Source organism: Empidonax traillii, unplaced genomic scaffold (assembly GCF_003031625.1).
Source record: "Empidonax traillii isolate 1590-97213 ecotype Southwest subspecies unplaced genomic scaffold, ASM303162v1 scaffold156:size1289327, whole genome shotgun sequence".
Taxonomy (NCBI): domain Eukaryota; kingdom Metazoa; phylum Chordata; class Aves; order Passeriformes; family Tyrannidae; genus Empidonax; species Empidonax traillii.
This window is the reverse complement of record NW_020955349.1, coordinates 203,725-219,619: the sequence shown is the minus strand read 5'-3', so window position 1 is coordinate 219,619 and position 15,895 is coordinate 203,725. Positions and strand designations below refer to the sequence as shown.

The 15,895-nt window shown below is 39.9% G+C and overlaps 1 protein-coding gene across 18 annotated transcripts in view; it reads left to right on the top strand.

Annotated features, from left to right (window-relative positions):
* Positions 1-15,555, top strand: part of ABLIM1 (actin binding LIM protein 1) — a 134,573-nt gene extending 119,018 nt beyond the window's left edge. For 4 of the 18 annotated variants that reach the window (XM_027884870.1, XM_027884865.1, XM_027884874.1 and 1 more), the window contains 9 exons: positions 1,533-1,673; positions 3,319-3,410; positions 3,544-3,640; positions 5,637-5,698; positions 5,974-6,034; positions 6,996-7,003; positions 8,298-8,372; positions 11,317-11,397; positions 12,717-15,555. In XM_027884870.1, coding sequence (XP_027740671.1) covers positions 1,533-1,673; positions 3,319-3,410; positions 3,544-3,640; positions 5,637-5,698; positions 5,974-6,034; positions 6,996-7,003; positions 8,298-8,372; positions 11,317-11,397; positions 12,717-12,830 — 731 coding nt within the window. In that variant the 3' untranslated portion in view covers positions 12,831-15,555. Of the gene's footprint in view, positions 1-1,502; positions 1,674-3,315; positions 3,411-3,543; positions 3,641-5,636; positions 5,699-5,973; positions 6,035-6,995; positions 7,004-8,297; positions 9,964-11,316; positions 11,398-12,716 lie in introns of those variants that run through there. The other 14 variants (XM_027884876.1, XM_027884872.1, XM_027884879.1 and 11 more) reach the window with 8 other exon arrangements.
* The last annotated feature ends 340 nt before the right edge of the window (positions 15,556-15,895 follow it).

The window sequence follows — 15,895 nt, the reverse complement described above, 5'->3', positions numbered from 1 at the left end:
GAACACAAAACTGTGCGTAGGAGATGACTTTTATTTACTGTGGTGAAAGACAGATGACTCCACTTCTTAAAGACTCTGAGTTGGCATTCTTTTGCAGACTTTTTATCCAGTGAAGTGTATTTAGGGTTAAGTGGCAAATTAGCAGTACTACAGGGTTTAGATGAGCAGTTGTCTGAGAGCCATTGAACTGAGCTGAGTAGGAAAGCCCAGAAGTCCATTCTGCAGTCAGGAATTGCAAATTACACTGCTCTGGTATTGCATCAGGGTTTTTTCCTTTCTTTTTTTAAGTTTCAAACCATATGCTCATTTTGGAAAAAGTCTTAACATTGTTTCTGTTTATTTTTATATGGTTTTAATGTATCTCCTCACCTCCCATTAACATGTGAATGTTTAACCTCTGACATCACCAATTCTAATACGTAAGTACTGTTTGAAGTCATGCTTTTGTAAACTCTTCCTCCATGCCTGCAATTATGCTTAGGTTTTCCCAGTCATGAACTGGTCGGAATTACCAATGATATCTAATACTGATGTTTCTAAACTACCCTGAACGTGTTGGATGAGCGAACAGCGCATAACTTCGTTAACAGATGTCTTTCTGTTTTTAAACCAAAAAGAGAAAAGGAAAAAAAGGCCAGAACTCTTGCTCCTGATACAATAGCTTCATATAAGCGAAGGTGATTTGAGCTAACAGTTTGCACCTTAAGAAGTGGTTAAGGCTGGGTTTAATGTAAACTGAATCCTATTGGATTTTTTTTTCTTTTTTACGTCAAGAAGTGAAACCCATAATGCACATCCTCACATGCTTTCATAAGACTTTGGCTTAGAATGGAATCTTAAGTGGATGCCCATGGCTGAGCTGTTTTATTGGTGAGGTTCAGTGCATTGCAAGTGCCTTTCCCAGCCAAGTTGATCTGAATGCAGTTGAGTATTTATTAATAAGTTTGCATCTGCTTTTACTACTACTGCATGCTATAAGCAAGAGCATGCAGCAGAAAAAAAAAAGTCCCCTAGTTAAATATATTTGTTTCAGGTTTCTATTTTTTGTTTGCTTTGCAGCTTTTCACAGAAATATGGGAAATAATTATCATTAGTAGTGTTAAAATTAGTACTGTTCCTCTGAACTGTTTGTTTTCTTGCCCTAGAGGGAAGACAGATCAGTACATAAATCTGAGTTCATCTTTATTAATAATCAGCTGTCCTTAGGAGATATTGGCAAATAGTCCCAGGGTGAATTTTTTTCACTCTTGGCTAATCATTCTTACACTGTGAAACCCTAGTAAAATCCAAAACTGATTTGGGGTTATTTTGGGGGTGGGAATGTGGGAGTGGAGGAGGGTTTGATTCCAACCTATTGGCAAGAGAAAGGCATTGCCTTGCTTCAAATTGCAATTAGAACAGCGAAACATGAAAATGTTTGCTTTTGAAAATTAACTTCTTGTCAAGAGTAAAATTTTGCCAGAGTAAGGAAGACCTTTGCATTGATACAGATCATTACGTAGCTAAATTCCCTGATTGCCATCTAGATGCAGCTGCCTTGGCAGCACAGAGCAAGTCCTCCGAGGATATCATCAAGTCCTCCAAGTTCCCAGCAGCTCACGCACCAGCACCCAACGAGATACCAAAGATTGAGATGGACCACTGGCCAGGTCCTCCCTCCCTTGCTGCCATAGGTATGCGAAAGCAAACGGTACAGCCATGCGACTTGAAAGGTACTGATAACCAAAGCAGGTCAATAGTGGAGCTGAAAAAACAGGTAGTAAAGGTGGTGTCCACTCCAGATGTTCCCCATGAAGTGCAGCTGTTCTGGTGAGACAGCTGAATGTCTGGAACTGTTGAATTTGCCTGAGCAGAAGAGGTTTTGCTAAAGGACTTTGGAACCGATCACACAGACTAACCCACAGAAAGATTTTGTGAACTCTAGTGCAGTAGCCTAAAAAATGTGGTGTGTCACACAAGCCTGACTTCTTTCAGTAATTCTATTTAAACTTTTAGTCCTAAGCTAATAGCAATTGTGCCACAGAAAATATTATTGCTTCCAACCACACAACTAATTTCATGGCAAGAAACAATGTCTGAATTGGAACAATTAACAGACTAAATAAAGTCCTCATTTTCAGACCTTGTATTTTTCTTCTGTGTTGTAGCACTAAACATATCTCTCTTTTTTTTTTCTTTAATTCATGTGCATCATCATTTTAGATTTTTTTTTGGCTTTGTATTTTTTCCTCTGTTAATTTTTATTTACCCCTATAGCATAAAATAAGCTATCTAGCCTGGTGCATTCATGAAGACTTGTCTGAAGCACTAAGGTGTTGCTCATTTCAGGTTTCTGTGAAGGAATGTATGGCTTTCATCACAATGGGATCTTCAGAGAAGTGCTGGGAGAGGAGACACAGGGTGGGAGAGCTCAGTGACTGACTGAAGGGGCTGCACATGCAGCAGCAATTTTTTGAACATGTCCTGTAGATAGGATTGCAGCCTGACAAACATGAGTTACAAGGATAAAACATCTGCATATTTGAAACATCTACATACTTGAAACACTGAGTTTGTCCAGCATAGGGTTGGAAAATAGCTATATCATATAGAGCCTGTGAAATAAAAAATACAACTGCTGTCTAAATGCTCGCAGCAATATCACATTCTATATATCCACAGAAGAGTCCTGGCATCCAAATTGGATTATTTCTTAAGAATATTCAAGAAAATAAAAATTATTCAATAAAACCTAAGGAACTAAAAGATAGAACACCTGTGTCTTAATTAATTTTAGCATTATCCAATGGATCAAATTACTTTACTTCATTTTAGACTAAAAATAATGCCTTTTTTATTTCAAATATGAGTATTCATTTAGGAGACTAATAGTTTAATTTTCCATTTCAAATGTTAATTCAGATTTACTTTTCTGAATCTTGATAAAAGTGTAAATGTAAATCAGAGTTTAAGTTTTCAGTTCCTGATCTAGTTGCTGGTGCTATTAAACCCCATGTTTCCAGAACTAGCAGTGTGATCTCCTTTTCTCTAATACATTGAATCCTGGTTTTGTATCCAGGACCATTGCTTGGTTTGGAGCTCACGTGCAGTTTAAGTTCTTGTTTATTTTACAGCAAGCCTGATAACCCTAGGGTGGGCTATCCAAGTGAGTTTTATTAAGAGAGAGTTTTGAAAAAGTCTTTCGACTTTGCAAGAAATTAGTGCTCTGTTTATTCAGCAAATCAAAGTGACCAGTGCTTTGAACTGACATTGAAATCTTCAAGCTGTGGTTGAACTGGTACACAAAGCTGTCTCTGTACTGTGGTTTTATGGAAGCAGGAGCTGACATGAGACGCAGATCAAGTGGAAGAGAGGAAGATGATGAGGAGCTACAGAGGCGCCGGCAGCTGCAGGAGGAGCAGCTCATGAAGGTGGTTATGAGTTTGTCTTCACGCTATTTCTGAACACCATGCAGAAATGGCCCCTTTGCTCTCTGTAAGCTATTTCTACCGCTGTCTTGATCAGCTTTATTTCACTGATATATCTTTTAATTGCCATTTATAGCTCAACTCTGGTCTGGGACAGTTAATATTGAAAGAAGAGATGGAAAAGGAGAGTCGCGGTAGGTCAGCCCTTTCTGCCAGTCGTTACGATTCTCCAGGTAATTCCTGTAGGCAATAGAGCTAATAATGAACAGTGACTAATAAACACCGTCTTTACACATATCAAGCAGTGTCCCAGAAGAGAGACAACTGGGAAGACTGCTTGAAATGTGTGTGTGTGATGATCTGCCCTGAAAGAGTGGCCTAATTCATTACCAGGTTTTGGTGAGGGTAGGAGTGTCATGGTTGGATTTTAATCAGAAGAAATATGAAGTTGAGGATTTTCAGGCAATTTTGAGGAGAGAAATTTTCTAATATAGATAAGGAGTGAGCTAAAGTGTTTGATGACTGTCACATCACATACATGCTGATAGGCTGGGCTATTCAAGTACAATAGCACCTTTTGCTTAAACTGATGGTTCTTATTCCTATTTAGTCTCTTCTCCCAGGGAAAGATAATCAGCAATGCTGACCAGAGGAGCTGCATATTTTGAACACAGCCAGAGTTTTGATCTTGGCTGACATTTTGATTTGGGTGTATTCTGTTCCAGAGCCAAAGGAAAAAAGTTAACTTTGGTTAATTGGTAGCTTAAAATCTTTGCCTCATCCCACATTTTGATATACATCTTAGACCTCTAGAGAAGGTTTTGGAGATTTTATTCCGCTCTTTTCATTCGCTGTGCATTGTAACTGTAGCTGTACTTTGAGTCAAGAAGGGACAAGATGAGTTTCTTTGGAGTCTCTGGAGGAGCTGCCAAGCAGACCAAGATTTCCTTGTGTTCCCTGGTGTAGAAGTGTGTTGCCTTGATGGCCTTGGAGAAGATGCCTGTGGCTCTCCCTCACTGTCTGTAATTTTTACAGGGCCAGAGTCTACCTGCTCAACTTGGAGCTTATTTTTTTATCCACCTTAGCACAGGATGGAGGACTCCTTTATTTGAGATGTGCCCATCCCTTTTTGCAGAGATAATCAATGCAGTCATCAGCTGCCTTTTATGGAATCAGTGGCATCTTTCCCAAAGCTGCTAATTGTTGGCAGCAACAATGCCTCAAGTTCTACGTTCCCCACCCTTCTGTGGTAAAAATAACATTAAAAACCACAAAAAAATTGCATTTTTATTTGGAGGATCTTGTCTGAAGGAGCAGTATTAACTGGAGAGTTGCTATTGATCACTATGCTAACAATCTTTATATTTATCCACGTTTTTATCTGTGTTTGAAAGCACACCCTTGACATTTCAATAGTTATAATTTTGGTTCAGAATGCCAAATTCTCAACTTGTTTGAATTCACTTAGCACTGCCCATTCCCATAGTTCTCCTACTGAAGTCAGTATCCAAACATCTGTCAACTACAGTGTTACAGGACCAAAACTAATACCCTTTTCTCCATTGTAGCAACAAGTGGCAAGCTCCAGCATTTGAATAAGAGAGAATGGAGTGTGCTGGTCACATGCATCTGGGCTTGGGCAGCAGCAGAAACTGGGAGCACGAGTGCAATAATCGTTGAGTAGGAAGGATAGACAGGAAATTCATGAAAGGTTCAGAGGGTATAATGATGTATAAACCACATGTGCCAGTTAGGAGAGTGGAACTGAATGGACCTGCATGGCAGACTTAACAGGAAACTGGTCCAAATCCTGCTGATCTTGGATTCTCCTTGTGCTTTATCTTGGTCCCTTCTTAAGTTGCACGGGAAAACTTTATCTAGATAAGGAATAAAAAGTTATTTTGGTGCTGTTGGCTGATCCTTGAGCGTTACTTTCAACTCAGTGGAGAATATTTTGATTTTGAGCCTGGCAAAACCACAGTGCCCTTCCTTGATGACCCACCACCATGGCACGATAAAAGCTGCGTGTAACTTAGAGAATGTGTGAAAGTTTGTGTTGAGTTTGGAGCTGAAAGATTAGTTTCTTAAAGTCAGTGTGTCTTAGTTGGTTGTATATCTGCTTGACTACTTTAACTGTGTGTTTTATGCTAGTTCATTCCACAAATGTTCTAATTTTTGAGTTTCCATGGGATTTTTCCAGTAAAATATTTTCCCTTCCTCATCCAACAGCACATGCTTCAGCCTCCAAAACCTCTTCTCTCCCTGGGTATGGAAAAAATGGACTTCACAGGGTAAGAAGATGGTGATTTTGAGAAGCGAAAGGTGGCTTTAATTATCCATGATATTTATTTCCATATTAACTGCATTGGACTTTCAGTTTGATTAATGTTTCTTATAAGACCAGCCGAAGTCAGACAAAACCTAATTTCCCCTCCCACAAAGAAATGTTGTGAAAATTCAGAGGGAAGTAAAAGACATAAAGCAATTTATTTTGTCCCATATACCAACCTGCTTGTGAAGTCATGACCTGTGAATTTATGTGCATATTCCTCTTTTCCTTTTACAGCCAGTGTCTACAGATTTTGGTCAGTACAACAGTTACGGGGATGTGAGTGGTGCTGTTAGAGGTAAGGCTGAGGAGCCTTTTTGTTATGATATTGGATCATTTCTGCTGGTTTACTTTAAAGTTGTGGGTGTGGTTACTTTGTGTTTGCTCAGTACTTTTTTACTTCCCCTGGTAAAATTGACAGTTAACTCAAACAGTTCAAATGCCTATAGGAAATGCTGGGTTTATTTTGCCAAATCTGCTATGTGGAACTGATCTGGTTTATGCCAAGGGATTGCTTTAGCATTGGATCAGATTGAAAGTGAGTAACGTGTGTATTATCAGGAATATGAACTGAGTTCTGATATGGTGTTTTCTGTCTCTGAAAGTCACCATCCAGTGTGTAGTCTGAATAATGTGCCCCAGCCAAGAAAGGATGGATAGTGCCTTCTAATCCCCACTGCTGCTCATGATCTTCATTATAACTGAGCTAGATGGGGTATCAGTCATGGCCTGATAAAAATTGACAGTAATATTTGTGAAAGTTATGACACTTTAAGAGTTAATGTTTTGAAATGTTTCGAGCGAGAGAGTTATTTTCCAAAGTGAGATTGATCCTGACTAGTTTAGATACCCTATGGTCAGGCATCTTCTGTTGGTGCTTGTGTCTCTTAATAGGCCGTGGAGGAATCTAGACAGCTCCCTTGTGATAGAAGTTACTTGAGCTGAATCCTGCTCTACACATTTGAATTTTAATTGGCTCTTTATTCACTTGATTGTGGCTGTGGATCTCTTAATATTGCCAAAGTGACCTGCTTTTCCTGAATGAGAAGCCTGCTCGAAATAAAAAGGACTGCAATACTTGGGAGTGTTTGAATCTACAAACTAAGTCCAAAATTAGGAAGGTTTCTGGCCCTAGACAATCAGGTAGGTTTTTGGAAAGATCAGGTAGACCAGAAGACACAAGGATTATCTAGCAGGTTGTCACTGATTCCTGTTCTTCCACACTCCAAAGCTGATGAGATTTCTCTTTTGCTTTTCAGATTTCCAGGTAGAGTACGGGTTTTCATCAATCAACTGACTGCAGAACCTAGAGCATCTACTTGTTCAAGTCTGAATTTCTGCTACAGGGAAGGGTTTCTTAAGACAATAGCTTTGGTTTTCCTGCATGTTTAAGCATAATCACCAGTGTAGATTCTTATCCACAAAAAAATGGGCACAGCCTCGGATTCCTTCTTGTTACCTCCCCAGAGCCGTGTTGAGACAGCTCACACCAGTTCTGTGACTTGCTCTGTAAAATCCACTGTCTGTTTATACATGAATTATCTGTAGTAGTCATCTCTGGACATGTGAGGGTGGATTTATTTTCAGCCTCTCTAGCACTGGCCCCAGAGACATATAGAAAGTCTCTCCTGGAGGCAATTTTCTCCCGTAGCAGGAGCTTTGAACTCTTCATTTTTACCGTGGAATTTGCTCTCCAGACAAGATGGCTGATCAATAGTTTTCTACAGTGCTGCCATCAAAGATGAGCCAGAAAGAGGTGTGCTTGCAAATAGAAACCCTTCAACTTCAAATACTGCCTGCAGGGTTTTTTCCAGAATGGTTTGAGTCTGACTGGCTCCTCAGCACAATCGCAATGTGAAATGGCAATTTGCAAAAGAGTTTAATTAGTTGGATATTTTGTTAATGGTGTATCAAAATCATGATGATTGGAAAGAGAATAAGATTATGGGAGGGAAGCAGAGTTGTCCGTGTATTGTGCTCCAAATGTTATTTCCTTAGAAACAGTACCTTTGTCCAAAACAGCACCTTTTACCCTATCCCTGTTTGTGTTCATAGTAAAAATTTCCCATTGTAGAGACCAAAAAAACAAAAAAAAACCACAACAAAAAAAAAAATCCCTCGGTTGATACGATAAATGACAGGAAGGAAAGCCCAGAGGTGTAAGAGAGCTTTGTATACTCTTGGGGAGGATCTGAATTAATGTTTCTGTGTATTTGACTAGAGAAGAACTTGATTTAGTCACTGGGATGGGAAAGGGCCTACCACTCTCTTGGGATGCCCAGGTCCAGCTGGGAAGTGATGTTGGTAGGCTCAGTGGGGAGCTCTCACCAGCCTTGGCAGTGACAGGAGGCTGTGGTGGCAGAGAGGACGGAAGGATCCCTCTGTGAGCCTCAGAGAAGTAACAAACAGTAGCCATGGCAATGATCTGTCAAATAAGACTAAGTAGTAAGACTTGAAGGAAGTCTCAGGGCAAATTCACCTTTGTTTTCACCACTACTTGAGTGCCTTTACCCTCTGTGTGTGTAACCTCTGTGTCTGATGTATACCTGTATCTGATGCAGTCCCTCCCGGATGGTCATGTCCCTGGAATGAGAATGGACAGAGGAGTATCTATGCCTAACATGTTGGAGCCAAAGGCAAGTGCAGATGTTATTCACTTTCCTTCAAGACAGTGAAGATTTGACTGTGAAATGCAGATAAAATATGGGAAATGTCTTAGTTCCCTTGCTTTTCTTTACCTCACCTCAGTCCCTGCTCCTTCTGTGCCAAACCTCTCCCTTTGTTCTGGAGTTTGCCTGTTAACAGGTGTTAGTGCTCAGGCAGGCTGAGGGCAGCCCAGGGGAGCTTCCTGGGATAAGGAAGCTTTTCTAGAGAGAACCTGAAGGATACTGAAAGTGCTCAATAGGCAGTTCTCTGTCAGACTTTCACTAGCCGGAGTGGCAGGCCAGGCTCAGTGGGAAGGTCTCAGATCTGTCCATTTTGAAAAGAGATGCAGAATATTGTGGCTCACAACACACTGTGGAGGCTGTCATAATGTAACAATTAGGGAAATACGTGGATCTCTGATTGGATGTTTGTCTGGAGCTGTTATTTAGCTCTCGGCACTGTTAGCCTGACCACCTGTCAATAATGTTGAATTCCCTATATGAGAAACTCTTCAGGAGATTCACTGGAAAAAGAGACAATATCAGCTAATTATAATTTAAGATACAAATTAAAATGCTTTTACAGCTATGTTTAGAGATGTCTGAGTCAAAAATGAACATAATATATAGAGGGAATTAAACCAGAGCTGTGTTTTAAATCTTTGTTCCTGGTGAACCTTCCATGAAATCATGATTTTGCTAAAGTTACAAGGATCAGAATTTCTACAGTTAAGTGAGGAGCTGGTTTTGCAAACCAGATGACTACCTGTGCTTCCGAGTCACCTCCAGACAAACTGCACAAGGCAATAACCCTGGCTTTATAAGCTGAGACCCCAGAGCAATGTATAGTTACAAGTGGTTTTATGTATTATATAAATAAGACCTTGGGGACATTATCAGCTCCTGAGCTACTACTTTTTATTCCAAATAATTTCTCTTTCAGTGCAATAGAAATTTTTAAAGCCACCACTGCTGTTGATGCACCCAGTGATTTGGGATGTTATTTTGGGTGACAAATTCTGTCAGTATTATTAATGATAAAATTTATGGCAATTTTGATGAGATAAGCCATCACTTTCTGTTGATGTTTATAAAGGTGATGCCATACTCTGAGCATGTATGAATTGGCACTATTTTTATTCACGTCAATGAGCCAACACTAACATAAACCTGATAAAGTAAGAGAAGCTAATTCAAAGTCAGCATGAAACACATGCAAAAATTAGTAAACTTAAGAAGGACCAAATCTTTTCCAGAAAGGACAGAATTTGTGCATCCTGCCAACCCAGATCGAGACATGCCTTGTTGCAAATATTTAAATATAAAATGTATTTATGACCGTAGATCTTGACTTAAACTCTGCCTGTTTAAATATGAAAAGTTACATTTTAGTTTCCTATAATGCTGTATATGGTAGCCATTTCCAGTATCAAACATAAACAATGTAATTCCAAGTATAGACTTAACTGTACAATTGTGACAATGTCAGAAACTCATAAGAATCATATCTTACAATTGGTATGTAAGCACACGTTATTTAAGTTACTATTACTTACAATAAACTCAGTGGTGTGTTCACTGATGCCTGAATGTTATTTATTATATTTTTGGAAAGTTCATTGGGACAGCTGTTAACAATGGAATGAACTTAACTGCCGATTACTGCACAGAAGTTGATTAAGTTGAATTTCTTCTGATGTTAAAATAATGTAATTAATCACATTTGATAATAGCTCAGACTCTCTGCAGAGGAGTTTTGGTGGTCTCACTCCTGTGCCCAGTGGGCAAGGAATACAAGACCCACAAACAGCAGTAAAGGCTGAGCCAGTCACAACTGAAGTTTACAGAAAAACTTCATTGACCCCAGTAGGTGTTGGGTGAGGGGTCTGGGAATGCTGCTTTCCCAGTCTGCAGAGACATGCGATGAGAAGGCTCTAGAAAGGCTCTGGCAGATGGAACATAAGCTCTCCTAAGTCATTCTAGGCATGGAAATGTCTGCCTGAGGAAAAAAAAAATCCTAGAAGAGAGTTTTATTTGCCAGGGATGATTCCAGGAACCGATTTTGAGGTTTTCCAAACCCTTTCCAAGCAGCATTGTTTCTGTTGGATTAGGCTGATTTGAGACCCACTGACAGTAAACATTTTACTTTAAAGAACTGTGCATGTAAAACACGCAGTCAGGAATTGATTATTTGCCAGTGTCTGAATGTGTTTAAGTTCTGGACATTCTTTGCAGTGTAAAGGGAAATCCAGGGAAATGTTAATGGGAGATGTGCTGGACACATACTCTTCTGAAGCAGATTAAGATTCTTAGGACAAATATGTCTACAAAAGTATCTCCTTTAATCCATGTGTGTATGGCACAGCCAGCAAACACAGTGGGCAGTTTTTTTAATTCTTTAACTATCCAAAAAGGTGAAGAAAATGTTGTGATAAATTCTATTGAATGCAGTGGCAGTGGCCTTTTTTTTTCTTTTTTTATTTTTTTTGAAGTTCACTCATTAATTGTCTATCCTTACAGCTGTCCACACTTTGACAACCATTAGACCAATGAGTGGCAAATGCAGTTACTTTAATAAACTTTTACATTGGTAGATGAGAAAGTGTATTGACTAGAAAGGACTCTGTCTGACCAAAGGCAGAGGATGTATTTTATACAACATAAAAATGAGTGGGGTGGGCAAGTACATAGTGGCTTCACAATATGAGGCAGTTCAATACTTAATAAGCCCTGGCTATGTCCAGATTGGCTTGTCTTCCATGCAACATTAGGAAAAAATGGTAAGGAAAAAAGAAGCTGTTACTTCCTTTGAAAAAGAAAACAAATGTTTGTTTGTTTATGAAAATGAGACACATTTTGTTCTTTCTGCTTTAGACCATAAATATAAATATAAATATAAATATCTCTCTTTCCCCCTTTTATACATTGTTAACAGATTTTTCCATATGAAATACTCATGGTGACCAACAGAGGGCGAAATAAAATACTAAAAGATGTAGACAGAACCAGGCTTGAGGTAAGAGAAGCAAGTTCCTAAATGCTCTTTCCTGCTGAAGTTGTTTATCGTTTGTGACAGCTGAAACACTGAAGTGTGGGTCCTGGCTAGACTGGGAAGATTTCTCAGCACTAATCAGGGAAAGAATAATCAGACATTGGGAGGAAGCAGCCGTATTTCCGTGAACTGTGCTGAGCTGGGAGGCCCTGTCTCCCTGCTCATGGACTGAGCTTCTCACCCCTTATGTTTCCAAGCATTTATTAATATCCTCGTGGGTTTTTTAAAAGCCCAAAATTGCACAGGTGTCATAGGTTCCATATTGGAATGGAGCAATACTTTGTTCCATCTTGGATCATCTTTTACCTGAGAGTCAGTGTCAGCCGTCCTTGACAATCCAAAGTCACGAGTCCTATGACTTAGTTAGATTGGATGATATCCAGAAATACAAGAATTTAAATCACTGCCAACAAATAAAAATAATTTACAACTTTATGGATTAGAAAGACTTAAGCAGCCCAGTGGAATCCTGGGGATGTTTAAGTCGTTTGTAATTACTCAATCTTCTGTGGAGATGAATGGAAGGAGCCACAAAAATTTGGGTAATTTGGGTTTATGCCCATTTTTAGACTACTAGGTTCGTGATCACTAGTCAGAATTCAATGCTGGTTTACATTAGTGCTACAGGGAACTCTAGTTCCATCCAGTGAACTCTAAAGTGGCTGGACAAGAGGTAACTTGTGCACAGGACAGCACCAAAAAATATTTCAGTAGCAGTAGTGTGCTGGACAGTTAGTGTGGCCAGACATCTTCCTTCTCAGAACTCTGAATGTAGCATGTCAACCTGCAGCCCTTCTGCAGAGCTCTCCTGAAACCCAGTCTGTTTGGACTTCCATATGTAAGCAGAGGTGACTTGCTAAAGCCTCGGACAGGGGCGTGCAGGAGCTGGTTTTGTTCTCTGTTCTATCGCTGCTTGTTGGATGACTTCAGACAAATAATTTTTCTGTCTCTTGCTCATTCAGCAGCTGAAATAGTTCCCCTGGTTTCCTTTGTAAACTTCTCACACGTAAAACTTACGATGTTTAATTGATTCGTTGGGCACTCGAGTTCATAAGGACTTGGATGCATGTATTGCCAAAGCATTATTTTTTCCAGCAGTGGCTCTTACACAGCAACATGAAATCTCTAAGGCACTCCTACCTCCTCTTATGTCTCTTTGGCTTTGACTGACCATTGCCTTTTCTCCTTTCTTTTTTTTTTTTTCTTTTTTTTTTTTTTTTTTTTTTTTTTTTTTTTTTTTTTTTTTTTTTTTTTTTTTTTTTTTTTTTTTTTTTTTTTTTAAGCGTCACTTAGCGCCTGAAGTTTTTCAAGAAATATTTGGCATGACGATACAGGAGTTTGACAAGTTACCTCTCTGGAGACGCAACGACATGAAGAAGAAAGCAAAACTCTTTTAATCTCCCTTTAAACAAACCAACAAAAAATTGATGCATAGGATGATGATCTATCATACAGTCCACACTGTTTGGAAGCAACTACTTATCCACTGAAAAGGGAAAAATCACATAGTGGCACCTCTGTACACAGCAGCTGAACAAGATGAACATTTGCCCTCCCGGAACACAGGGAGAAAATATCTGGGCTCAGAAACAACAATGATAGTTTTCAGAGGTGTTACATGATATGATACAAGATAGAAAACTGTTCCGTTCTTCTCCCTCAATGATACTCCCTTTACTTCTCTCCACAATATGATGGACTTTATTGCTAGAGCCAGGAAGTGCCCTTAGGATGCCTTGTAGACTAAAGTAGTTGTAACCACTCCAAGAACTGGAAAAGAAAATATACATATATAAATATATATATATATATGTATGTGTGTTTGCCTGTGTGCACACCTGTATTTATATCTATCCATCTATCTCTGTGTGTGCGTGTATGTGTGTGTATATATGTGTGTATATACGGAGAGGAAGATGGATAGGTGCTCTGTAGTGAAGGAGAAGCCCCTTGTAACTTATCCACACGGTCACATAAGTCTTTCACCCAGCTGTTTCTTACCTGGCACTCTTTTGACATGACATCTTCTTCGTGTGAAGCAACCTGCAACGGTGGGCGCTCTGCTCCACTTACCGTGCGTACCGGTTGGGTTTCTGGAAAATGGATTCCTTGTATATATTTGCTAGGATATAGGAAGTGAATTGCTCTGTGTGTTGTCAGTCTTCCCTTTTCCACACTTTCTGCTTGAATTAATAAGGCTGGAGAGTAACCAGTCCTTTGAATAATTTAAGATCACTTAAGTAATGGGAATGATGGAGAAGAGTCAGTTTTCTTGTAATTTACTCCAGGAGATGGGTGGGTGGGGGTGGGAGTGGGAGTGACAGAGTGAGAAAATGCTTTTTTAAGTGTGCCCTGGTTTGCACCCAGAGATTTTGGGACAAACTCCCTGCTAGTAATTACTAGTACAGCTCATCAGACTGCAGTGGAGTTGTAGGATTTTACATTGACGGGGAAGGTTCTCTGCAAGCTAACATGCAAATTCATCCCTCTTAGGGAGGGATGTTTATGAATTTAAAGGTACCATCAAGGTGCCACGCTCTGCCAATAGAGGCTTTTTGATTAAACTGCAGTTGCTGTTGTCAATATGGCACAGTGCATGGGGCCAAGCACTCTTTTTAGTTAATGTAGTTTTTCACTTGTGCTTGGAAAAGAGGGCACAGACTTTTTTTTTTTCCTCTCTTGAAGCATCAAAGCTCCAGCCTTGGTTATTTTTATTTCCCTTTGTGCCTGACTTGGTTTTTGAAGACAGAGTAATCATGCAAGACAGTTTCTGAGCTGCATTGAACTCCTTATTGCTTTCAGTCTTCTTCCAGTATGCTGCAGCTTAAAAAACTGCCTGTATATACCTTAACTGCTTCTGGGCAAGTCCTGTACATAGGAGGACATGAGCACCAAAGTAATTGAATGAATGCATTGTGGCTGCCAGGTCAGCTTTTTCTCTTCCGTGGTGCTTTAACTGCCAATGCATCCTGCACTAACGAGCCTGTCTCCTGATACGGGAGGGGGTCCTTTAGGTTCTGTGTCTGTCAAAGAATATCGAGGTTTCCTTCTTAATGCAGAAGCTTCAGGCACTGGAGACATCAGAACCTCTGAATTTTCTGTCCTGTGAGACATGGGTGTTAAAATCTGGAAGTTAGGGAGGGGAAACAGTCCCACGTAGTTGTGAGATTCAGTATCACTGTGTTGAGTTCTCTTTATCACCAAATGACATTTCACCATGAACTGTGCAGGGCAGCCCAAATCCTGCCTCTTCTTTGCTGGTTTAGGAAGTCCTGTTGCAATAGATCACTGTGGTTCCTTTGATAAAATCTGAGAGGGAGATTCGGTAAATGAGGGACAGAGACCAGAGATCGCCACCTGCTCCACGTCCTTAGAGCTGAGGGAATGGTGAGTCTATGGGACAAGCTGGAGAACATCCTACCATGGAGATCTGGTACCACAGTCCCCACTGCACACAAGTCCCCAGTGAACACTGTGACACACACACACACACACACACTTGACTGAGCTCTCTGGATAGTACTGAGATTGCAGCAAGAATCGGTGTAACATGTTTTAACTTTACTTTTCAGAACTCTCCTCTGAAAGCTTTTTAGAGGAGCGCTGAAAGTGCTAGTTAGGGGCACTGGCAGATGTGTTTTTGAGTGACTGCTGAAACCAAATCCATATGATGGAAGAACAACAGTGTTTTACAGTCAGGGAATTTGTGAATGGTGGGGTCTCAGAAATTTAGTGTTTGTCACCCACAAGGTGTGGCTTAATTTTGAGGTGAATGTGTGGGTTTTAATGCATTTAAATTATTAAATTCTTCAAATTTTGTTCAGCCCACATCCTGTAGACAATGTGTGCTGCTGCCTCTCATACTATTAGACATTAAAGGTCTTTTAGTCCAGGTCACCTTGACAATACACCTTTTAGATCTGAAGATTTGGTTTCTCGAGGATGTGAGCTGCCAGTCTGCATTTTTCTGTCCTCATCTCTGGATTACTATTGAACTTCTCACAACATATATGAATAGATTACCCAGTCATTTCAGAAATGACTAAGCCATGCTGTTTCCTCACCTCTACATCCTATGCAAAAAAAAAAAAAAAAAAAGGTTGGGAAAAAAAGAGAACTTAGCCTCCTAGGCTGTGAAGAATGACCTGGTAATTTGTATCTGCCTCATCAACTGAGAATTTAGAACTGTAATTGAACCTTGGGAAGGAATGAAGAGAAGCCAGCTTAGATGCTGCTGAAACAATTCATCTCTAGGTGGATTTTTGGACCTCTGCTGGTTCACATTTCACTGGTGCGGACCAGTCAGTCAGTTCACAGCCCTCTGCACCAGACTTAATACTGCTTTATTTCTGATTAAGAACATGAAGGATTTTCTGAGCTTCAGTTTCATGCCCACAATTACTTCACAGCCATCTACATGTAGACACACCCCAAGTAGTTATTGTCTGTCCACGAAACCCAT